Source organism: Sebastes umbrosus, chromosome 1 (genome assembly GCF_015220745.1).
Source record: "Sebastes umbrosus isolate fSebUmb1 chromosome 1, fSebUmb1.pri, whole genome shotgun sequence".
NCBI lineage: Eukaryota > Metazoa > Chordata > Actinopteri > Perciformes > Sebastidae > Sebastes > Sebastes umbrosus.
This window is the reverse complement of record NC_051269.1, coordinates 16,133,815-16,159,489: the sequence shown is the minus strand read 5'-3', so window position 1 is coordinate 16,159,489 and position 25,675 is coordinate 16,133,815. Positions and strand designations below refer to the sequence as shown.

Below are 25,675 nucleotides of genomic sequence, written 5' to 3'. Positions count from 1 at the left end.
TTCAGGACACATTTCTGACAAAAATATGTTTTTCCCCCCATAAACAGTGTCAAAAAAGGTGTGGTGGACTTTATCAAACACGATAAACACATAAATACCCTTCTAAATCCTTTGAATCACTATGACTAATGTCCTCCAGTGATATAGGCTACGTGTCGTTCTTCTCTACGGGTCAATTCAGGACGTGTGTGGTAACCGACCTTGATAAACAGCGTGTGAGACAAACCACAGCTGCATACCTGGCTTTTGTCAAAGGGGAAAGAACCGCCACACTTTTTCCGGCCCGACTGAAGGTCGAGTCGAGATATAAAAGAAGGAGAGAAGCCCTCGCTCCTTTGCAGAAACCTTGTGACGCACTGCAGACATGCTTAGACTTCTGGTGTTGACAAGTCTCACAGCCCTGGGTGAGAAAATGACAGCACACACCGACTGCGCTGTATAACCATTCATTATTGATCTCCTTCTGTCTCGATCGCTCTCTTGTTCGATCAGTCAGTCACTCTCTCCGTCATCCAGTCAGTCACTCATTTTTAGTTTAGTCAACAGGCAGGAGCTCCACATAATCAGCTCTCGCACTCTCGTTGCCCTCATTTCCTGTTTCTGAAGGTGGAAAGCAAACTGTATTATTGTTGGAAACCATGTATAACTCATTCTCTCTGTTTTTTTATGTTTTTAACTAGTGCTGGCTGAACTGGAGCCCCAGCCCAGGTACCTGGAGGACATTACTGAAAGAGTCGTGGGAGGTGCCATGGCCAGACCCAACTCCTGGCCCTGGCAGGTAATCTACCAATACAGAGCCACCATATCAGATTCACAAATCACACTTATTAATGTTTTGACACTGACATAACTTCTTCTCCTTAGGTCTCTCTTCAGTACGAATCTGGCAGCAGGTACATCCACCATTGCGGAGGAACCCTGATCAAGGAAGGCTGGGTTATGACTGCTGCTCACTGTGTGGACAGGTAACCTAATGATTAACTCACGCATACACTCTGTATTCTTTGGCTGTATGAGTTTGAGGTGCATTTGTGCACATTTTTGTGATTACTTAGACTTGAATATCCATAACCTGCTCTTATCACAGAAAAATGTCACCAGCACGAGGACACATCTCACAGCCTCATTTATAACTGTCACATACTACAAGATTCGTTTATTTTATTAGAAAGAAAGAAAGGAAAGTCTCCAAACAAAGGAATAAAAGAAAAAATAAACAAAACCAGGAGTCATTTAATGGCATATTGTGACCTTTACTTTTTAGTTTACTGTAATAAGAATCCATGCTGATTTGCAATTAGTCATTTGAGTCACAACTAGAATTGATTAACAGTATTGTGTTTCGGTTTGCTTCTTTTTTTTTTTTTTAAATATTACAGCCCTAGGACGTGGCTCGTCTTTCTCGGTGAACATGACTTCTACAGCGACAGTTACAATGAGCAAATAATAACTGTCAGCGAAGTTTTCACCCATAGAGGATGGGACTCCAACAGACCTAGTAATGGGTAAGAATTGTATTTTCCTCTATTTGCATGTTTTTGTTGATTTTATCTGTTATTTTCAAAAGATTTTCATTTAAGTAAGTTAAAATGTCCATCTCTCAAATATCTTTGGTCAAACCTGTAAGTTCTAAGCTGGTAAGAAGTGGTGGTCAAACCCACCGACAAAATTTCCTCCTCAGCAGTGTGGCATCTTTACAAAGTTATTTTTGCCTCCTGTTTGATCCATGGATCTCCACCTCAGGTTCGACATTGCCCTGCTGCGTTTGTCTTCCCCTGCCACCCTGGACTCCTACGTCCAGCTGGGCTCTCTGCCTACCACCGGACAGATTCTGCCCCACAACAACCTCTGCTACATCACCGGATGGGGACGCACTTCCAGTGAGTTCATCAAACGATCCCGTCAGTTTTCAGTGTTTGTCTGTAAAACTAAATGCATCTTACCTTTCCAATTTCACCTTGTCCAGCCGATGGCAGCCTGTCCTCAGAGCTGATGGAGGCCTACCTTCCTCTGGTCGACTACAAGATCTGCAGCAGACATGACTGGTGGGGCAGCTCCGTCAAAACCACCATGGTGTGCGGCGGTGGTGGTTACGAGGGCGGATGCAATGTGAGTCTCCCCCTAAGTGAGAAAAGAAATTTGCAAAGGTTATACACTCAGTAAATCAAAATATATAACGTCTTATTATAGAGGACTATAGAGGAGAAAGAAATCCTGCACAATTTAAAGCTTCAGGGGCAGAATATTTTTGGCATCATTGGGCAAAAATCTCATAATAATCTTACAGCATATTGTAATTCAGGTGTTCTGAGGAGATTTTGGCCAATCACAGGTCATTTCAGAGAGAGAGCGTTCCTATTGGCTGTACTCAAGCTGGTGGGCGGTGCTTGGTATTTCCTCAACTGATCTCAACATGGCTGCCGAGTCACAAACTTTCTCATTTTACAGCTAAACAATACACTATAAAATGTTTCTAAAAACATTTGAGGAGAGAAATAGGCATGCGCTGCCTAGTTTGACCGTTTGATCATTGTTTCCGAGTGATTGACAGCTGCTCAGAGACGGCAAGGCTTCAGCTCAGCACTGATTGGTTGTTTTCCTCCAGTCTGTGAAATTTTCACAGAGGAACATGATTTTTTTCAGATTACCTGTTTCATGCACTATTGTCAGGATATAGTGATTGTTTTATAAAAAATAACTTTTTTTTAAATCGTATTGCTCCATTTCTTCCCACTGCTGCTTTAACCCTTCAAAAAAGTAACTATGGTGTTGTTTATATTTTATATCCACCACTGAAAGTCCACAAGACTGAAGATGCTCTCTTTAATCTCTTTCCTCTCAGGGTGACTCTGGCGGCCCTCTGAACTGCCTTGTTAATGGAAAATACTACGTCCACGGTATTACCAGCTTTGTGTCTGATAAGGGATGCAACGCGCACAAACAGCCCACCGTCTTCACCCGTGTCTCCGCCTACATCGACTGGATAAACTCTGTCAGTATTGGGATATGTATATCTATCATATATAATAGAATAAGCTAAAAATAACTCATCAGTGTAGGAATGCTTGTTTAGATATGGGTTTTAGTTGCATTTGATGTGTAATCATTATCTGCTTCTCCTCTTTTCCAGGTCATGATATAAACAGACGAGTCATCCGTGTTGCGGCACATGAAGATAGAGCACGCATTCGACCATGTTTTCATCTACTGTGATTCCTTCTGTCTCATTCTACAAAAAATAAACGAAATTAAACGCATCAGAACATTTAACCAACCACAGTCATTTGTGTCACTTTGAAGGTTACATTACTTTCGTTGTCAAACTATCCTACCCTGCAACCAAACATGTATAAAGAACACCTAAACATACAAATTCAAATTAAAGTGTTGCCACAGACTGTGAAAGTAAATAGTCAGCACTGTAGGTCCTTAGAGACACTTTCTTTATTCCAGTTAATCCACTGTGATGTGGCAACACGCCGTCACACGCTAACACGAACTGTGATAAAGTCTGAGACGGACTACAGGTGCCTTTCTGACCGCTGCCAAGCTCAGCGGAGGCTGCACATCAAACGAAGGTCAGCTCAGGGTATAAAAGAAGGAGACGTGCATTTAGACATGTGGAGACGCTGCAGACACGCTCGTGTTTCTGCTGTTCACCACTCTCAGCCACAGGTAAGAACTATCAAGGCTGTGCTATAAATACTATACTGCTGAAAAATGCAATCGTTCTCTCTTAAAAAACTTGGAAAATAAGTACACTCTAAAAAAAAATCCACGGGCTCAACTTAAAAAAATGAAGGTAACAAATGGCATGGATCTTTTTAAGTAGTTCCAACTATGGCATTATTGAGTAAATCCTGAGTCTCTTGTAGTCTGACTAACCCAATTGATTAAGTTCAACCAACTTGATTTGCTTTGACCTCTAAAGGCTTAATTAAGTTTAACCAACTTGATTTGCTTTGACCTCTAAAGGCTTAATTAAGTTCAACCAACTTGATTTGCTTTGACCTCTAAAGGCTTAATTAAGTTTAACCAACTTAATATTAATCCAAACATTGTGTTGATATTAAATTGTCAAATTACTTTATTTAAGCTACTCTTATTTGAACTCCATCATACTCAAAAACATCCATGCAAATTGTTACCTTAATTTATTTGAGTATTAGTAAATCATTTCACTGAAGTCAAAATAAATAACAGATTTCAGTTCCAGCTTTTATGATCAAACAGTTTATTTTAGACATTTTAAACACTTTGTCCAACTAGCTTCTTTTTAACAATGAACATTTTTTATACCATGGTGTGTGCACAAAACCATGTCCAATGTTCCTCATTTCTAATGAGATCAGGACAGTAACCAAAACTTTCACCAGGAAACAATCGGTCTAACGATATCATGAAATGTATCCAGCAGCTCTTCACTCACAACTTTGTACTTCAAAAATAGAAATAACACAAACATCAGAACTGAATTAAACAACATACACTCAATTACCAGTTTATTGGATACACCTGGCTTAAACTAATGCAGTTTATCACAGCAGTCCTCCAATAAATCCTCCTGATTCTAATGTTGTGTCCATGCCATTTATCTCAGTGAGGGTAGACTGATTATAAGAAACACCTCAGTATAACACAATATTAGTTCAACATCACAAACATCCTCCAAAATGATCATAAAGTGTAATCAGCACCACACTAGAACTGCATTACTTTTAGCTATGTAGATCCAATAAACTGGCAACTTAGCGTCAACAAATATCCAGCGTGAATATCCAGTGTCCACATAATGTCTTTCAAACAAACTGCCACTGTAGACAATGATGATGTAATCACTGCACAGGAAATAAGTGCAAACATATTTCCCCAATCATCCCAGTACAAATCAACTATGAGAACACTTGTTTTTTTGGGGGTCCTAACATGTCTTTATTACACGGCTGTGTTGAATACTCAATTCTGAATACGCGTTCTGGGGTCTGTAATTTCTTTATAGCAGACCGTTGCTATGTATAGCAGACAGTTTGTGTTAAAATATTGATTTCTTCAGCAAGTAGCTGTGTAATAAGCGGGATAATGTACAGCTAGCGGGTCACTGTTGTGAAAGAATCCCCTTCAGGGTGCTTCACGTCGGGGTGCAGCATCGCCCTGTCAGGGATTCTTTCACAGCAATGACCGGCTCGCTGTACATTATCCCTTATATAATAAACATTCTTACAAATTACAGAGGCAGTTTGGACCTTGAACGTGATATGCTGATGTAGGCAAGCTGTATGTTAACAAAAGTTTAAATACATAACTTACAATTTCCTGCTAAATTTGATGACTGCTGTCTGCTTTTTGACATTTTTAGGACAGCAGTTTATATTTTAGCGACATTAATTTTGGGCTGGCTTTCAGTCTATCTAGTTCGAGAAGTATCTTTTGAAATACCTCAAAAGTTTTCATCAGTTGTTTTGGGTAGCTGAGGTTGAGCGCGTATATCAGCCCCATCAACAAGGCACAGGCTCTTGGCACATCCAGGTTTTCCTGGACTTCTGTTCCCTCAATCACTATCCTTGCACTGGCTGGATCAGTCATTATGGCCCCCCTGGTGATGACAATCTTCATCACTTCATCAGTATCCTGCACTTCACCATCCTGCAATAAGTAGATCAGAATAAACATTCATTCTTCAAACATTCAACAAGTCATCACATGTAAAAACAGTATATAAACTGTATATAAAGATGCATATACTGTCTATGGTGTTGTAAATTACGTTTTCAGGTTTGGGATTTTTTTTCTGTTAATTTTCAGATACATTTTCAACATACATGAATATAACCATAATTTAAAAAAAGTAGTTTGAGTGTAACACAGAGTACAGTGTGTCAGAGCTTAAGCATCTGATTTACCTACCAAGTGTTCTTTGAAGAGATCCTCCTCCTTTTCTCGGAGACACACCACCAGCCAACGGCTAGCGACCTCTCTCCTCTTTTCCACTGAATCATCCTGTGAAGGAGAAAAAAAAAAATCTTAAAACTGCTCCTCCATAAGGATGTGTTTTTAATGATTACATCACTGGGAAAGAAGACTGAAGGGTGAGGTTTATGAGGCCTTTGTAACTCAATTAGTTTGTATTTCAATTATGCATTACAAAAGTAAAAATACAAAATAGATGATTTCTTTAATCTGTGTTAGAAAACAGCTTATTAACACATCTAGGAGACACTGAGCAAGATTAGTATTCATTTGAAATTGTATTTTTTACTATTTGGCAAATTTAAAGAGTAATTAAAACCTCAAACCACTTTTTTCAGCTTAAAACCAATGTGTGTGTGTATTTAGTAGTGCTGTTGATGGATTCAGGTCCAAATCTTGACATTTTAGTGCAAAGTATTTGAATTCTACATATTGTGTTATAAATATGCATAGTTACTGCCCTATACTGGTTGAAACCCAGCTATTGCAATTGAATTTTGCTATTGGTTGCTCTGGTGGCAGGTGACATATATGGTGGCAGCTTTCGTCACCAAACAACATTCATACATACCTCTAGCAGCATGTTCCTTATCCGCTGGATCTTCATTTTTGCAGCCCCCCCCCCTGTTGACGAGGCCAAGGTCATTACTTTGGGGGAGTACCGGTCCAGTTTTGCCATGAACGTTGTTTCCAGGTTAACAGTGGTGATCCTTCTGAATTCTTCGTTTATCTGTTTAAAATAAGGCACAAATAAAAAGGCATAGTTTGTTGATGTAGACGCTTGCATACAAGTCATACTGCAAGTCAAAGTCAAGTCAAACACATGACAAACTGTAATGACTACTTTGCCCTCTAGGGTAAATAAATGTAGTGCTTCTGGGTCACCACACGCTTCCCTGCAACAGCATATGCTGCCATTGGGAAGATGTCAGACAACTCGCTTGGCTCAATAACTTTAACACTTCTTGTGTTTTCAAGCTCATGGCTTCTAAGGTGTTCAGTATACCATGCATTTTAACATTTCACAATTAACCCAACCTGTAAACTGTCAGCTTTGAGACTTCACTCTTACATAATCTCCAGCATCTGTAACAATAGAAAGAAAAAAAAACGTACCTGTGGACCTGGCCTTTCCCCCCTCGGTGCAGAGGAGGTGCTGCTCTCCCCTGCAGGTACTTTGTGGGACTGCTCCTCCAGACGCAGCAGGATGTTCTCAGGCTTGGATGATTTTACACTGACTAAGTGTGAAGGTAGTCCAGGCCCTGCAGAATCTAGAGAAAACACAAAACAGTTATTTCCTTTCATACAGCCATTACTAAATGTTTTATGACCTGTCACTCCATCAGGGTAAACTGGTGGATCAAAGAGATGAGGATTGCAGGGTTTAACACTAACTCAGTTGCGTCCTCTACTAGTCTCTCACACATTTTACCAAATCAGAATAACAATGTTTTTAAGAATAACTTCCTTTATGTTCAAATCAACATTTTGTAATATATATTATTTTATTTTTTTCAGAACCTAAAAATAACATTTAAAAGTGTGATTCAATCCATAAATTAAATAAACTACTGTATATACATTTAATAGTTAAACATGTTGAGAAATAGGCCTATGCTTATCCTCTTTCTTTCTGAGGTTTTACATTTTCCTTTCATTCATTGGGACTATGAACAAAACAGGATCTCCTCTTTCAACACTCACATTTCAAACACTTCTGTACACTGTAGAACACTGAACACTTTCCCAAAGCAACGCCAACACACCATCCAGTTATCTCGCACGCTAATCCGCTTGTTGTGTTAACCTCAGCACATGCTGCTAACTAGGGATGTTACGTGCTGTGCTGAGGCTTCGGAGCGCGTGTCAAGTAATCCAGGAACTTTTCCGCGATGCGCGTATCGAGGCTTGCATCGTTTTAGACCAATTACGTTATTGATGACGTCCAAAGCCTCGCTGCCCAACCATACCGCTGACTGGTTCAGGAAGTGGTTCAGATCTTCACTGGTTGAACCAAAGCCATTTTCCAGAAGTGACACAGAACACTAACATTACTCCTCCTGGCATTATTATATTATATTACACTACAATACAATTATTGGCCAAAGGATTGGTTTACACACATAAGATGCATTGCTCACAAAACAATTATAGTTTATTATACATGTATGTTACATACTCATAATATACTTCCTAGAAAATACATTAGATTATATACTGGAAAAACAAAGTTCAGAAACTTGTGTTTGGTGGATTATTTCTCTGTTGTTACAATGCTAATTGGCATTGTATTTTACATCGTTGGAAAGCCTGTTTATTTACCTTCAGAATGATGTCCAACTTGTAAGGATCATGCATTTGTGGGATGAGCAGCACAGCTGATTATGTGGGTAGGGCCCAAGAAAAATTTGCCAAAATGCCCCGTCAATGGTAAACAGTGTATTCTCCTATTGGTATTGGCCCATTTGCGCTGGTATCGACAACACAGACAATGGAACCTGAACATGTGGGGGAATGTCATGTTCAGTGATGAGTCCAGGTTCTGTCTGCCAAAGTTGGATGGCAGGGTCAAAGTATGGAGACGACGTGGAGAACGCTATGCTGATTGTTGCACCAATGGAGTAACAGCTTTTGGTGGGGGCAGTGTCATGGTGTGGGGCGGCATCTCCCTCACTGGCAAAACAAGGCTTGTCATCATTGAAGGTCATCTCAATGCAGTGAGATATCGGGATGAGATTCTGCAACCAGTGGCGATCCCATATCTCCACAATCTGGCACCTAACTTCATCCTCCAAGATGACAACGCTCGCCCCCACAGAGCCAGGGTTATCACAGACTACCTCCACAATGTGGGAGTAGAGAGAATGGAACGGCCTGCCAAGAGTCCAGACCTCGACCCAATTCAACACTTGTAGGATCAGCTTGGGCGTGCTGTACGTGTTAGAGTGACCAACACAACCTCGTTGGCTGACCTGCAACGAATCCTGGTTGAGGAATGGAACGCCATCCCACAGCAACGTGTGACCAGGTTGGTGACCAGCATGAGGAGGAGGAGCCAGGCTGTTGTGGCTGCGTATGGATCTTCCACCGCTACTGAGGCTCCTGACGGTGTATTAAATGAATAAAGTGTAAAATAGCCAATATGTCTTGTTTGTTCCTTGTTACTGATGGAGAGTTCAATCATCCAATCCACCAAACAACTCACAACAAGAGTCAATACCAACAGGAGAATACACTGTTTACCATTGACGGAGTATTTTGGCAAATTTTTCTTGGGCGCTACCCACATAATCAGCTGTGCTGCTCATCCCACAAATGCATGATCCTTACAAGTTGGACATCATTGCGAAGGTAGATAAACAGGCTTTCCAACAATGTGAAATACAATGCCAATTAGCATTGTAACAACAGAGAAATAATCGACCAAACACAAGTTTCCGAACTTTGTTTTTCCAGTTTATATTATATAGATATAAATGGATTACATGGTAATATATATTTTTTTCATTGTGTATAATCATACCCAACAGCCTTCACTGGCACAAAGTACAGTATATCACAGATCACATGGTTAAGATCATATCTGCCTGTTTTACACTCTTTGACCACCAGGTCGTTTCGTGTGCACATGAAGCCTCGAGAAATGAACCCTTTAACGAACCAATTTGCTGGAAAGCTTCAATGCTTCATGAAGCTTCAGCTCGCCACTACTAGTAAGTCTTACTACTTACTGCCTTCTTTCTGATCCCACTCCGTGCTCAAATGCCTCACAGGTGCACCAAGTTAATCATCCTGATGAAAACTCCTGTGGTGCATGCTCGTGAACGTGCGGTACACGTACGTGTCCCGGTATGAGGGTTTGAAAATATGGTAACCCATAGTAACAGTGACTCTCTTGACCGCTGAATTGTGCTAATGTACTGCATTTTTAGCTGCAGCTCAATTAACCAAAATAGATTTTAAACGGAAGTATACAGAGTAAAATGTCAAACAACCCACCCATTGAGCTGCTGACCAAACCTTTATCAACCCAGTGCCAACAAAAGTAAACACATCCATTTACCTTTGCAGTGTTACAACTAGCAATGTACAAGTTCACAAGACACTGTTGGCTAACGTTAGCTAACAGGACTTTGTTCTTCCCTTTAGTGCAGCATGAAAACGACTACCTACAGTGTGTGCTGATGCAGTAAGCATGTTGTGAATGAAACAAAGCAAAATGAATTACTTACCAAGTAACTTGACTGATATTCAGGTTAGACTCCTGTTGCTCCCCCTGCTTGATAAATGCGGTCTGGCAGCAAGGAGCAGCTCTCCGAGAGTCGCCCGCCTAGCCCCGCCCTACTGTGCTCTGATTGGCTAGTTCGAACCGTCACATGACCTCTTTGTCCTATCCCTAACCACGTCCGACCTGGAGTGTGTTAACTCACTAGATCAGGGGTGCCCAATACGTCGATCGCGATCTACCGGTCGATCGCAAAGGTAGTGTGGGTAGATGCATGGCATTAAAAAAAAAAAAAAAAAATATTTTTTTTTTTTTTTTTTTAAATAGACTTCAGCCAACAAATTGCAACACTGTTTCACCTGAACTCATCTGGAGTGGAGGATGAGATTTTGACACTACAAGCTGACATTCAGCTTAAGTCCAGGGCTCATGGACAGTTCTGGAACTTCCTCACAGAGGAAAAGTACCTCAACATGAGGAAATGTGCTACCTCCTTCACTGCATTATTCGGCTCCACTTATTTATGCGAGTCAGCCTTTTCCCACATGAAGATTATTAAGTCCAAATACAGTTCCACCTTGACTGATGATCATTTGGAAGTGTGCTTGAGGCTGGCTATCAGCAGCTACTCCCTGGCTGATTCCATTCAGTGCAAGTCATCAGAGTAAGGTAATGACAAAAAATGTACAGAGTTATATTGTACAATATGGGTTCATGCAGTTATGCAAGGTACACCAACATATATTGTACATATAAAGAATACTCAATATATTTATAAATAAATATATGTTTTGCATTTTTATAGTAGGTAGATCATTTTGACTTTGTCATTTTATAAGTAGCTCGCATGCTGAAAAAGTGTGTGCACCCCTGCACTAGATATAAGTTACACTAACTTATTATTTATTCTAAATTAATATATTTTTAAGTAAAGACAATGTTGTTAATTTTTCAGACCGACTCATTTTATTAAGTCTTCAACTGACTAAAACACGTACATGTAACAAACTTAATTTTTTTTTGCTGAAAGACCATATTGGTGTAACAGACTCTCCTACCCTTGTTCATGGGTTAAAACTGTATTTTGGCGAAGAACATGTTTGGTCCTTTTCTGTTGCCGTAGGGCAGGAAGACGAGTGGGGGGAGCTTCTGCTACGGGTCTGCTGTTGTGTGGCAGGAGAATAAAATAAAGCTGGCCAAGTTTGCCTGGCAGGGAAGTTCGAGCCGACCTGCCCGCTCCTTTAGCCAGAGTTTCCTCGGCTGGGTCAGACAGTTGGAGGTGACTGTCGGCGCGACGTCGGACGCTGCTGCTGTTAAAGAGAAGCTCGGAGCAGCGTTTGGACAGAGACAATTCATGGACCGCTTCAGAGCCAGCCTCTCTGCTCGTGCGCGCTCCCCAGGAGAGAGTTTGGAGGTGTACGCCGCTGACGTGAGCCGGCTGGTGGCGCAGGCGTTCCCAGACTAGTCGCGCAGAGGGAGGAGAAGTTTCGGCTGGACCCGGTGTTGAGAGCCAAGTGCCTGGAGCAGGGTGCCACTGACCTGGACGAGGCATTGACTGTTGCTGAGCGCTGTGAGAATGCCAGGGCGCCCTGCAGAGAGACTGTGTGAGCACATGCGCAGGTGCAGCCAGTCATCATTACACTTCTCCCCTTCAGGACACATTGCTGACAAAAATATGTTTTTTCCCCCCATAAACAGTGTCAAAAAAAGATGTTGTGGACTTTATCAAACACGATAAACACATAAATACCCTTCTAAATCCTTTTAATCACTCTGATGCATGTCCTCAGTTTATGTGTCAGTTTATGTGTCATTCTTCTCTACAGGTCAATTCAGGACGTGTGTGGTAACCGACCTTGATAAACAGCGTGTGAGACAAACCACAGCTGCATACCTGGCTTTTGTCACAGGGGAAAGAACCGCCACACTTTTCCAGCCCGACTGAAGGTCGAGTCGAGATATAAAAGAAGGAGAGAAGCCCTCGCTCCTTTGCAGAAACCTTGTGACGCACTGCAGACATGCTTAGACTTCTGGTGTTGACAGGTCTCGCAGCCCTGGGTGAGAAAATGACAGCACACACCGATTGCGCTGTATAACCATTCATTATTGATCTCCTTCTGTCTCGATCGCTCTCTTGCTCGATCAGTCAGTCACTCTCTCCGTCATCCAGTCAGTCACTCATTTTTAGTTTAGTCAACACGCAGGAGCTCCACATAATCTGCTCTACCAGCACTCGCACTCTCGTTGCCCTCATTTCCTGTTTCTGGAGGTGGAAAGCAAACTGTATTATTGTTGGAAACCATGTATAACTCGTTCTCTCTGTTTTTTTATGTTTTTAACTAGTGCTGGCTGAACTGGAGCCCCAGCCCAGGTACCTGGAGGACATTACTGAAAGAGTCGTGGGAGGTGAGGTGGCCAAACCCAACTCCTGGCCCTGGCAGGTAATCTACCAATACAGAGCCACCATATCAGATTCACAAATCACACTTATTAATGTTTTGACACTGACATAACTTCTTCTCCTTAGGTCTCTCTTCAGGTCAAAGATGGCAGCAACTTCAACCACGTATGCGGAGGAACCCTGATCGAGAGAGGCTGGGTTATGACTGCTGCTCACTGTGTGGACAGGTAACCTAATGATTAACTCACGCATACACTCTGTATTCTTTGGCTGTATGAGTTTGAGGTGCATTTGTGCACATTTTTGTGATTACTTTGACTTGAATATCCATAACCTGCTCTTATCACAGAAAAATGTCACCAGCACAAAGACACATCTCACAGCCTCATTTATAACTGTCACATACCATCGGGATTCATTTATTTTATTAGAAAGAAAGAAAGAAAGGAAAGTCTCCAAACAAAGGAATCAAAACAATAAACAAAACCAGGAGTCATTTAATGGCATATTGTGACCTTTACTTTTTAGTTTACTGTAATAAGATTTCATGCTGATTTGCAATTAGTCATTTGAGTCACAACTAGAATTGATTAACAGTATTGTGTTTCAGTTTGCTTCTTTTGAAAAAAAAAATATATTACAGCAATATGACGTGGCGCGTCATTCTCGGTGAACATGACCTCTACAACGACAGTGGCAGAGAGCAGACCATGACTGTCAGCGCCGTTTACATCCATCCCAAATGGGACCTCAACAGTGTGGGTAATGGGTGAGAATTGTATTTTCTTCTACTCGCATGTTTTTGTTGATTTTATCTGTTATTTAAAAAAAAGTTTTCAGTTCAGTTCAAGTAAGTTAAAATGTCCATCTCTCAAATATCTTTGGTCAAACCTGTAAGTTCTAAGCTGGTAAGAAGTGGTGGTCAAACCCACCGACAAAATGTCCTCCTCAGCAGTGTGGCATCTTTACAAAGTTATTTTGCCTCCTGTTTGATCCATGGATCTCCACCTCAGGTTCGACATTGCCCTGCTGCGTTTGTCTTCCGAGGCCACCCTGGACTCCTACGTCCAGCTGGGCTCTCTGCCTCAAAGAGGACAGATTCTGCCCCACAACAACCTCTGCATCATCACCGGATGGGGACACACTTCCAGTGAGTTCAACACACGATCCCGTCAGTTTTCAGTGTTTGTCTGTAAAGCTCAATGCATCTTACCTTTCCAATTTCACCTTGTCCAGCCGGTGGCAGCCTGTCCGACTGGCTGAAGCAGGCCTACCTTCCTCTGGTCGATCACAAGACCTGCAACAGACCTGACTGGTGGAACAGCTTCGTCAAAACCACCATGGTGTGTGCCGGTGGTCGTTACGATGGCGGATGCATTGTGAGTCTCCCCCTAAGTGAAAAAAGAAATTTGCAAAGGTTGTACACTCAGTAATTCAAAATATATAACGTCTTATTATAGAGGACTATAGAGGAGAAAGAAATCCTGCACAATTTAAAGCTTCAGAAGGCAGAATATTTTTGGCATCATTGGGCAAAAATCTCATAATAATCTTTCAGCATATTTTAATTCAAGTGTTCTGAGAGAAAACTAGACTGAGCTCTGATTGGTTGTTTTCCTCCAGTCTGTGAAATTTTCACAGAGGAACATGATTTTATTTTCAGATTACCTGTTTCATACACTATTGTCAGTAGTAGATCAGTAGTGATCGTTTTATAAAAATAACTTTTTTTTTATAATATTTGCTCCATTTCTTCCCACTGCTGCTTTAACCCTTCAATAAAGTAACTATGGTGTTATTTATATTTTATATCCACCACTGAATGTCCACAAGACTGAAGATGCTCTCTTTAATCTCTTTCCTCTCAGGGTGACTCTGGCGGCCCTCTGAACTGCATTGTTAATGGAAAATACTACGTCCACGGTATTACCAGCTTTGTGTCTGATAAGGGATGCAACGCGCACAAACAGCCCACCATCTTCACCCGTGTCTCCGCCTACATCCGCTGGATGAACTCTGTCAGTATTTGGGATATGTATATCTATCATATATAATAGAATAAGCTAAAAATAACTCCTCATCAGTGTAGGAATGCTTGTTTAGATATGGGTTTTAGTTGCATTTGATGTTTAATCATTATCTGCTTCTCCTCTTTTCCAGGTCATGATATAAACAGACGAGTCATCCGTGTTGCGGCACATGAAGACAGAGCACGCATTCGACCATGTTTTCATCTACTGTGCTTCCTTCTGTCTCATTCTACAAAAAATAAAATTAATTAAACACATCAGAACATTTACGCAACCACAGTCATGTGTGTCACTTTGAAGGTTACATTACTTTCGTTGTCAAACTATCCTACCCTGCAACAAAACATGTATAAAGAACACCTAAGCATACAAATTCAAATTAAAGTGTTGCCACAGACTGTGAAAGTAAATAGTCAGCACTGTAGGTCCTTAGAAACACTTTCTTTATTCTAGTTAATCCACTGTGATGTGGCAACACGCCGTCACACGCTAACACAAACTGTGATAAAGTCTGAGACGGACTAAAGGTGCCTTTCTGACCGCTGCCAAGCTCAGCGGAGGCTGCACATCAAACGAAGGTCAGCTCAGGGTATAAAAGAAGGAGACGTGCATTTAGACATGTGGAGACGCTGCAGACACGCTCGTGTTTCTGCTGTTCACCACTCTCACAGCCACAGGTAAGAACTATCAAGGCTGTGCTATAAATAATATACTGCTGAAAAATGCAATCGTTCTCTCTTAAAAAACTTGGAAAATAAGTACACTCTAAAAAAAAATCCACGGGCTCAACTTAAAAAAATGAAGGTAACAAATGGCATGGATCTTTTTAAGTAGTTCCAACTATGGCATTATTGAGTAAATCCTGAGTCTCTTGTAGTCTGACTAACCCAATTGATTAAGTTCAACAAACTTGATTTGCTTTGACCTCTAAAGGCTTAATTAAGTTCAACCAACTTGATTTGCTTAGACCTCTAAAGGCTTAATTAAGTTTAACCAACTTAATATTAATCCAAACATTGTGTTGATATTAAATTGTCAAATTACTTTATTTAAGCTACTCTTATTTGAACTCCATCATACTCAAAAACATCCATGCAAATTGTTACCTTAATTTTTTTGAGTATTAGTAAATCATTTCACTGAAGTCAAAATAAATAACAGATTTCAGTTCCAGCTTTTATGATCAAACAGTTTATTTTAGACATTTTAAACACTTTGTCCAACTAGCTTCTTTTTAACAATGAACATTTTTTATACCATGGTGTGTGCACAAAACCATGTCCAATGTTCCTCATTTCTAATGAGATCAGGACAGTAACCAAAACTTTCACCAGGAAACAATCGGTCTAACGATATCATGAAATGTATCCAGCAGCTCTTCACTCACAACTTTGTACTTCAAAAATAGAAATAACACAAACATCAGAACTGAATTAAACAACATACACTCAATTACCAGTTTATTGGATACACCTGGCTTAAACTAATGCAGTTTATCACAGCAGTCCTCCAATAAATCCTCCTGATTCTAATGTTGTGTCCATGCCATTTATCTCAGTGAGGGTAGACTGATTATAAGAAACACCTCAGTATAACACAATATTAGTTCAACATCACAAACATCCTCCAAAATGTTCATAAAGTGTAATCAGCACCACACTAGAACTGCATTACTTTTAGCTATGTAGACCCAATAAACTGGCAACTTAGCGTCAACAAATATCCAGCGTGAATATCCAGTGTCCACATAATGTCTTTCAAACAAACTGCCACTGTAGACAATGATGATGTAATCACTGCACAGGAAATAAGTACAAACACATTTCCTCAATCATCCCAGTACAAATCAACTATGAGAACACTTGTTTTTTCGGGGGTCCTAACATGTCTTTATTACACGGCTGTGTTGAATACTCGATTCTGAATACGCGTTCTGGGGTCTGTAATTTCTTTATAGCAGACCGTTGCTATGTATAGCAGACAGTTTGTGTTAAAATATTGATTTCTTCAGCAAGTAGCTGTGTAATAAGCGGGATAATGTACAGCTAGCGGGTCACTGTTGTGAAAGAATCCCCTTCAGGGTGCTTCACGTCGGGGTGCAGCATCGCCCTGTCAGGGATTCTTTCACAGCAATGACCGGCTCGCTGTACATTATCCCTTATATAATAAACATTCTTACAAATTACAGAGGCAGTTTGGACCTTGAACGTGATATGCTGATGTAGGCAAGCTGTATGTTAACAAAAGTTTACATACATAACTTACAATTTCCTGCTAAATTTGATGACAGCTGTCTGCTTTTTGACATTTTTAGGACAGCAGTTTATTTTTTAGCGACATTAATTTTGGGTTGGCTTTCAGTCCATCTAGTTCGAGAAGTATCTTTTGAAATACCTCAAAAGTTTTCATCAGTTGTTTTGGGTAGCTGAGGTTGAGCGCGTATATCAGCCCCATCAACAAGGCACAGGCTCTTGGCACATCCAGGTTTTCCAGGACTTCTGTTCCCTCGATCACTATCCTTGCACTGGCTGGATCAGTCATTATGGCACCCCTGGTGATGACATCTTCATCACTTCATCAGTATCCTGCACTTCACCATCCTGGAATAAGTAGATCAAAATAAACATTCATTCATCAAACATTCAACAAGTCATCATATGTAAAAGCAGTATATAAACTTATATAAAGATACATATACTGTCTATGGTGTTGTAAATTACTTTTTAAGGTTTGGGATTTTTTTTCAGATACATTTTCAACATACATGAATGTAACCATAATTTAAAAAAAATTAAATTAAAACCTTGAAAACACAAATTTTATTGGGGACCCACTCAAAACCAGCATCACTGCAATGTGTTTGAGTGTAACACAAAGTACAGTGTGTCAGAGCTTAAGCATCTGATTTACATACCAAGTGTTCTTTGAAGAGATCCTCCTCCTTTTCTCGGAGACACACCACCAGACAACGGATAGCGACCTCTCTCCTCTTTTCCACTGAATCATCCTGTGAAGGAGAAAAAAAAAATCTTAAAACTGCTCCTCCATAAGGATGTGTTTTTAATGATTACATCACTGGGAAAGAAGACTGAAGGGTGAGGTTTATGAGGCCTTTGTAACTCAATTAGTTTGTATTTCAATTATGCATTACAAAAGTCAAAATAAAAAATAGATGATTTCTTTAATCTGTGTTAGAAAACAGTTTATTAACACATCTAGGAGACACTGAGCAAGATAAGTATTCATTTGGAATTGTATTTTTTACTATTTGGCAAATTTAAAGAGTAATTAAAACCTCAAACCACTTTTTTCAGCTTAAAACCAATGTGTGTGTGTATTTAGTAGTGCTGTTGATGGATTCAGGTCCAAATCTTGACATTTTAGTGCAAAGTATTTGAATTCTACATATTGTGTTATAAATATGCATAGTTACTGCCCTATACTGGTTGAAACCCAGCTCTTGCAATTGAATTTTGCTATTGGTTGCTCTGGTGGCAGGTGACGTATATGGTGGCAGCTTTCGTCACCAAACAACATTCATACATACCTCTAGCAGCATGTTCCTTATCCGCTGGATCTTCATTTTTGCAGCCCCCCCCCCCGTTGACGAGGCCAAGCTCATTACTTTGGGGGAGTACCGGTCCAGTTTTGCCATGAACGTTGTTTCCAGGTTAACAGTGGTGATCCTTCTGAATTCTTCGTTTATCTGTTTAAAATAAGGCACAAATAAAAAGGCACAATTTGTTGATGTAGACGCTTGCATACAAGTCATACTGCAAGTCAAAGTCAAGTCAAACACATGACAAACTGTAATGACTACTTTGCCCTCTAGGGTAAATAAATGTAGTGCTTCTGGGTCACCACACGCTTCCCTGCAACAGCATATGCTGCCATTGGGAAGATGTCAGACAACTCGCGTGGCTCAATAACTTTAACACTTCTTGTGTTTTCAAGCTCATGGCTTCTAAGGCAGAGGTCTTCAACAGGGGGTCTGCGACCCCTAGGGGGTCCGCGGAGGTACTGCAGGGGTTCGCGAAATTTTCTCCTTATTATTTTTTTTTATTTGTATTATTCATTATTATTATTTTATATTAATTTTTTGTTTGACAATTTTTTTTTGTATCCCTCCCACCCCCCCAATTCCCTCCCCCCACAAATTTAAATGTCTTTAAATACACATTAACATGAATCCAACATATTGTAGCGAACAGACAAATGGAGGCAGAAGTAATATCATGCAATTGACAGACATTGTTGATATTGGCATTGGTATCAGTTAACAAGGTATGTTTATAAATGGCAGTGGCATGGCCACCCTACTCACTGTACCTTGCACATGTTTAAAATAAAAACATGAATATATGAACCTGTGTATTATTTGAATAACTTAGTATTGAATTCACAATTAAAAGGTACATTTAGTTTAATATAAAACACAATTGTATACAATATATATAGTAGAGGGTCCCTGCTCCATCTCTCCATCAGTTTGGGGGTCCTTGGCCTGAAAAATGTTGAAGACCCCTGTTCTAAGGTGTTCAGTATACCATGCATTTAAACATTTCACAATGAACCCAACCTGTAAACTGTCAGCTTTGAGGCTTCACTCTTACATAATCTCCAGCATCTGTAACAATAGAAAGAAAAAAAAACGTACCTGTGGACCTGGCCTTTCCCCCCTCGGTGCAGAGGAGGTGCTGCTCTCCCCTGCAGGTACTTTGTGGGACTGCTCCTCCAGACGCAGCAGGATGTTCTCAGGCTTGGATGATTTTACACTGACTAAGTGTGAAGGTAGTCCAGGCCCTGCAGAATCTAGAGAAAACACAAAACAGTTATTTCCTTTCATACAGCCATTACTAAATGTTTTATGACCTGTCACTCCATCAGGGTAAACTGGTGGATCAAAGAGATGAGGATTGCAGGGTTTAACACTAACTCAGTTGCGTCCTCTACTAGTCTCTCACAATTTTTTACCAGATCAGAATAACAATGTTTTTAAGAATAACTTCCTTTATGTTCAAATCAACATTTTGTAATATATATGTAATTTTTTTCAGAACCTAAAAATAACATTTAAAAGTGTGATTCAATCCATATAAAAATTAAATAAGCTACTGTATATACATTTAATAGTTAAACATGTTGAGAAATAGGCCTATGCTTATCCTCTTTCTTTCTGAGGTTTTACATTTTGCTTTCACTCATTGGGACTATGAACAAAACAGGATCTCCTCTTTCAACACTCAACACTTCTGTACACTGTAGAACACTGAACACTTTCCCAAAGCAACACCGACACACCGACCAGTTCTCTCGCACGCTGATCCGCTTGTTGTGTTAACCTCAGCACATGCTGCCAACGGGTGACAGCTCATAGGCAGGGCTGGACTGGCCATCTGGCATACCGGGCGTTTTCCCGGTGGGCCGACGTCCTTTTAGGCCGACGTTGGCTTCTTCTTTTTTTGGCCCATAAAACAGGTAAGTTGGCCCATTTCTTTTCCTTAACTGACACTGGGCTGGCCCAATCGCTCTGTGCCAGGGCGACTCCCGTTTTGTATCGCCCTCTCCTGGTTTCCTCTCTGGGTCACAATTCATATTTCTCCCAATTTATGTCAAATTTACTTTTTTTTTAACCTTTTTCTGGCACTGTACAGCATGTATAATGCTAAAAAAGGGACAGCAGGGGCAAAAAAAATAATTATAACTGATGAATGCTAGATCAAAAGATGATGCTAGATATTCACACACAAAGTTTATGCCAGAGGAGCGAATTATTCAATCTTCTTTTCTGAGATTTAACATAAAAATACTGTTGCAGTGTACTTATTATTTTGTTATTTTCATTGTTTTAAAGTCACCAGAAGTCAGGAAACAAAGCCCCGCGCATAGGTGCATCAATCTACATACCGTGTATTCTGCATGCGGTAATATTGTAGCTTTAATATGCCGCCTGCCAAAGTGGCTAGTAGGTCTTACTACTAACTGCCTTCTTTCTGATCCCACTCCTTGCTCAAATGCGTCACAGGTGCGCCAAGTTAATCATCCTGATGAAAACTCCTATGGTGAACATGCGGTACACGGTATGAGGGTTTGATAATATGGTTACCCATCAGTGGCGACCGGTCAATAGAGGGTGCTAGGGCGCCGCCCTAACTGAGTCACACACAAAAAAGCATTACTACTACTAATAATAATAATAATAATTATATAAATTGTCAATATTTGTGTTTTAAATATGGAATGCACCCTGTAATATGTGTAACTGTATTGTAATGTGTAATTTGATTGTAATGTGATTATATTTTGTATTAACAATCTGAATCTGTAAAGTAACTAAAGTTGTTAGATAAATGTTGTGGAGTAAAAAGTCTAATATTTCCCTCTGAGATGTAGTGGAGTAGATGTAGAAAGTAACAGAACATGGAAATACTCAAGTCAAGTAGAAGAACCTCAAAATTGTATAAAAGTACTTAAATAGAAGTTACATTCCACCACTGAGTACATTTTATACTGTTGTGTTTTTCAAAGCATTATTTAATCTTCCTGTTGGAATAAAATAATTGTTAATTATTTAACTGCAAAGTAGTAATGTGTTTTTGATTCCTTCACTTTTTTTTTGCATTAAATCATACTGGGATGTTTGCTGAAATTGATTGGATGTGGCACAGCCCTACCCAGAAACATTTCTACCAGCCGCCACTGTAACCCATAGTAACAGTGACTCTCTTGACGTTAGCCACCGCTGAATTGTGCTAATGTCAAGTCCTGCTTATTTGGCGTTTCACAACGTGGAACATTACTGCATTTTTAGCTGCAGCTCAATTAACCAAAATAGATTTTAAACGGAAGTATACAGAGTAAAATGTCAAACAACCCACCCATTGAGCTGCTGACCAAACCTTTATCAACCCAGTGCCAACTTTAAATTAGAACAAACGCAAACACATCCTTGTAACCATCCTTGTACCTATTTAACTAACAATGTACAAGTTCACATGTGCTAAAATGTGCTAATAAAAGACGACTTTGAAGACACTGTTGGCTAACGTTAGCTAACAGGACTTTGTTCTTCCCTTTAGTGCAGCATGAAAACGACTATCTACAGTGTGTGCTGATGCAGTAAGCATGTTGTGAATGAAACAAAGCAAAATGAATTACTTACCAAGTAACTTGACTGATATTCAGGTTAGACTCCTGTTGCTCCCCCTGCTTGATAAATGCGGTCTGGCAGCAAGGAGCAGCTCTCCGAGAGTCGCCCGCCTACTCCCGCCCTACTGTGCTCTGATTGGCTAGTTCGAACCGTCACATGACCTCTTTGTCCTATCCCTAACCACGTCCGACCTGGAGTGTGTTAACTCACTAGATATAAGTTACACTAACTTATAATTTATTCTAAATTAATATATTTTTAAGTAAAGACAATGTTGTTAATTTTTCAGTTTGACCGACTTATTTTATTAAGTCTTCAACTGACTAAAACACGTACATGTAATAAACTTATTTTTTTTTGCTGAAAGACCATATTGGGAACTTTGGATGAGAATAAAAAGGTTTGACTTCATATCAGATGGTTGACGGAGCCATAAGGTCAGCCAGTCATCATTACACTTCTCCCCTTCAGGACATATTTCTGACAAAAATATGTTTTTCCCCCCATAAACAGTGTCAAAAAAGGTGTGGTGGACTTTATCAAACACGATAAACACATAAATACCCTTCTAAATCCTTTGAATCACTATGACTAATGTCCTCCAGTGATATAGGCTACGTGTCGTTCTTCTCTACGGGTCAATTCAGGACGTGTGTGGTAACCGACCTTGATAAACAGCGTGTGAGACAAACCACAGCTGCATACCTGGCTTTTGTCACAGGGGAAAGAACCGCCACACTTTTCCCGGCCGACTGAAGGTCGAGTCGAGATATAAAAGAAGGAGAGAAGCCCTCGCTCCTTTGCAGAAACCTTGTGACGCACTGCAGACATGCTTAGACTTCTGGTGTTGACAAGTCTCACAGCCCTGGGTGAGAAAATGACAGCACACACCGACTGCGCTGTATAACCATTCATTATTGATCTCCTTCTGTCTCGATCGCTCTCTTGCTCGATCAGTCAGTCACTCTCTCCGTCATCCAGTCAGTCACTCATTTTTAGTTTAGTCAACAAGCAGGAGCTCCACATAATCTGCTCTACCAGCACTCGCACTCTCGTTGCCCTCATTTCCTGTTTCTGGAGGTGGAAAGCAAACTGTATTATTGTGGGAAACCATGTATAACTCGTGCTCTTTGTTTTTTATGTTTTTAACTAGTGCTGGCTGAGCTGGAGCCCCAGCCCAGGTACCTGGAGGACAGCATTGAAAGAGTCGTGGGAGGTGAGGTGGCCAAACCCAACTCCTGGCCCTGGCAGGTAATCTACCAATACAGAGCCACCATATCAGATTCACAAATCACACTTATTAATGTTTTGACACTGACATAACTTCTTCTCCTTAGATCTCTCTCCAGTACAAATCTGGCAGCAGGTACTACCACACATGCGGAGGAACCCTGATCGAGAGAGGCTGGGTTATGACTGCTGCTCACTGTGTGGACAGGTAACCAAATGATTAACTCACGCATACACTCTGTATTCTTTGGCTGTATGAGTTTGAGGTGCATTTGTGCACATTTTTGTGATTACTTTGACTTGAATATCCATAACCTGCTCTTATCACAGAAAAATGTCACCAGCACAAAGACACATCTCACAGCCTCATTTATAACTGTCACATACTACAATATTCATTTATTTTATTAGAAAGAAAGAAAGCAGAGTCTCCAAACAAAGGAATCGAAAAAAATTGAACAAAACCAGGAGTCATTTAATGGCATATTGTGACCTTTACTTTTTAGTTTACTGTAATAAGATTTCATGCTGATTTGCAATTAGTCATTTGAGTCACAACGAGAATTGATTAACAGTATTGTGTTTTGGTTTGCTTCTTTTTTTTTAAAAATATTACAGCCCTAGGACGTGGCGCGTCATTCTCGGTGAACATGACCTCTACAGCGACAGTGGCAGAGAGCAGACCATGACTGTCAACAATGTTTTCATTCATCCCAGATGGGACCCCACCAGACTGGGTAGTGGGTGAGAATTGTATTTTCTTCTACTCGCATGTTTTTGTTGATTTTATCTGTTATTTAAAAAAAAAGTTTTCAGTTCAGTTCAAGTAAGTTAAAATATCCATCTCTCAAATATCTTTGGTCAAACCTGTAAGTTCTAAGCTGGTAAGAAGTGGTGGTCAAACCCACCGACAAAATGTCCTCCTCAGCAGTGTAGCATCTTTACAAAGTTATTTTGCCTCCTCCTGTTTGATCCATGGATCTCCACCTCAGGTTCGACATTGCCCTGCTGCGTTTGTCTTCCTTGGCCACCCTGAACTCCTACGTCCAGCTGGGCTCTCTGCCTCAAAGAGGACAGATTCTGCCCCACAACAACCTCTGCTACATCACCGGATGGGGACGCACTTCCAGTGAGTTCATCAAACGATCCCATCAGTTTTCAGTGTTTGTCTTTAAAGTTCAATGCATCTTACCTTTCCAATTTCACCTTGTCCAGCCGATGGCAGCCTGTCCGCCCAGCTGAAGCAGGCCTACCTTCCTCTGGTCGACTACAAGACCTGCAGCAGACCTGACTGGTGGGGCAGCCAAATCGCAACCACCTTGGTGTGCGGCGGTGGTGGTGCCGAGGCTGGATGCAATGTGAGTCTCCTCCTAAGTGAAAAACAATATTTGCAAAGGTTGTACACTCAGTAGCTCAAATTATATAACATCTTATTATAGAGGACTTTTTTAAGAAGAGAAAGAAATCCTGCACAATTTAAAGCTTCAGAAGGCAGAATATTTTTGGCATCATTTGGCAAAAATCCCATAATAACCTTTTAGCATATTGTATTTCAAGTGTTCTGAGGAGACTTTGGCCAATCACAGGTCATTTCAGAGAGAGAGCGTTCCTATTAAGCGTTCCCATTGGCTGTACTCCGGCTGGTGGGCGGTGCTTGGTATTTCCTCACCAGATCTCATGGCTGTCTGATCACAAACTTTCTCATTTTACAGCTAAACAGTACACTATAAAATGTTTCTAAAACATTTGAGGAGAGAAATAGGCATGCGCTGCCTAGTTTGACCGTTTGATCAGAGTTTCCGAGTAATTGATAGCTGCTCAGAGACGGCAAGGCTTCAGCTCAGCACTGATTGGTTGTTTTCCTCCGGTTTGTGAAATTTTGCAGATGCCATTAGGCCATTAGGAGCACCGGAGGACACAGAGGAACATGATTTCTTTTTCAGATTACCTGTCTCATGTACTATTGTCAGGATATTGAGACTGTTTTGTAAAAATTACTTTTTTTTTTTTATAATATTTGCTCCATTTCTTCCCACTGCTGCTTCAACCCTTCAATAAAGTAACTAACTATGGTGTTATTTATATTTCATATCCACCACTGAATGTCCACAAGACTGAAGATGCTCTCTTTAATCTCTTTCCTCTCAGGGTGACTCTGGTGGCCCTCTGAACTGCCTTGTTAATGAAAAATACTACGTCCACGGTATTGCCAGCTTTGTGTCTAGTATGGGATGCAACGCGCCCAAGAAGCCCACCGTCTTCACCCGTGTCTCCGCCTATATCGACTGGATGGACTCTGTCAGTATTCGGGATATGTATATCTATCATATCTAATACAATAAGCTAAAAAAATAACCTCTCATCAGTGTAGGAATGCTTGTATAGATATGGGTTTCAGTTGCATTTGATGTCTAATCATTATCTGCTTCTCCTCTTTTCCAGATCATGATGTAAACAGACCATGTTGCGGCACATGAAGACAGAGCACGCACATGCTTTCATCTACTGTGCTTCCTTCTGTCTCATTCAACAAAAAATAAACTTAATTAAACTTTGAGTGATGACTCATTTCGCATTTATTTATTTACGCAACCACAGTCATGTGTGTCACTGTGAAGGTCACATTACTTTCGTTGTCAAACTATCCTACCCTGCAACCAAACATGTATAAA

At 40.5% G+C, this 25,675-nt stretch overlaps 3 protein-coding genes and 1 long non-coding RNA gene across 5 annotated transcripts; 3 read left to right on the top strand and 1 right to left on the bottom strand.

The window, feature by feature from the left end:
- The first annotated feature begins 274 nt into the window (after positions 1–274).
- On the top strand, positions 275–3,260 carry LOC119497287 (elastase-1-like). Its single transcript, XM_037785298.1, has 8 exons — positions 275–404; positions 681–778; positions 865–965; positions 1,380–1,505; positions 1,744–1,880; positions 1,967–2,109; positions 2,843–2,992; positions 3,131–3,260. The coding sequence occupies exons 1-8, from the start codon at positions 365–367 to the stop codon at positions 3,140–3,142; spliced, it is 807 nt and encodes a 268-aa protein (XP_037641226.1). The 5' UTR covers positions 275–364; the 3' UTR covers positions 3,143–3,260.
- Positions 3,261–12,054: 8,794 nt separating this feature from the next.
- On the top strand, positions 12,055–25,558 carry LOC119497293 (elastase-1-like). The gene is made up of 8 exons (XM_037785311.1): positions 12,055–12,250; positions 12,536–12,633; positions 12,720–12,820; positions 13,237–13,362; positions 13,607–13,743; positions 13,830–13,972; positions 14,462–14,611; positions 25,446–25,558. The coding sequence occupies exons 1-8, from the start codon at positions 12,211–12,213 to the stop codon at positions 25,455–25,457; spliced, it is 807 nt and encodes a 268-aa protein (XP_037641239.1). The 5' UTR covers positions 12,055–12,210; the 3' UTR covers positions 25,458–25,558.
- Positions 17,392–24,332, bottom strand: LOC119497395. Of its 2 annotated transcripts, none has more exons than XR_005208909.1 (4): positions 24,196–24,332; positions 19,281–19,435; positions 18,171–18,329; positions 17,392–17,630 (listed from the first exon to the last, which is right to left on the bottom strand). It is a non-coding gene; the product is annotated as an uncharacterized LOC119497395 (long non-coding RNA). The 2 variants fall into 2 exon arrangements; XR_005208910.1 differs by lacking the exon at positions 24,196–24,332 and adding an exon at positions 21,786–21,880.
- Positions 22,486–25,558, top strand: LOC119497271 (elastase-1-like). The gene is made up of 8 exons (XM_037785273.1): positions 22,486–22,642; positions 22,927–23,024; positions 23,111–23,211; positions 23,622–23,747; positions 23,996–24,132; positions 24,219–24,361; positions 25,152–25,301; positions 25,446–25,558. The coding sequence occupies exons 1-8, from the start codon at positions 22,603–22,605 to the stop codon at positions 25,455–25,457; spliced, it is 807 nt and encodes a 268-aa protein (XP_037641201.1). The 5' UTR covers positions 22,486–22,602; the 3' UTR covers positions 25,458–25,558.
- Positions 25,559–25,675: the final 117 nt, after the last annotated feature.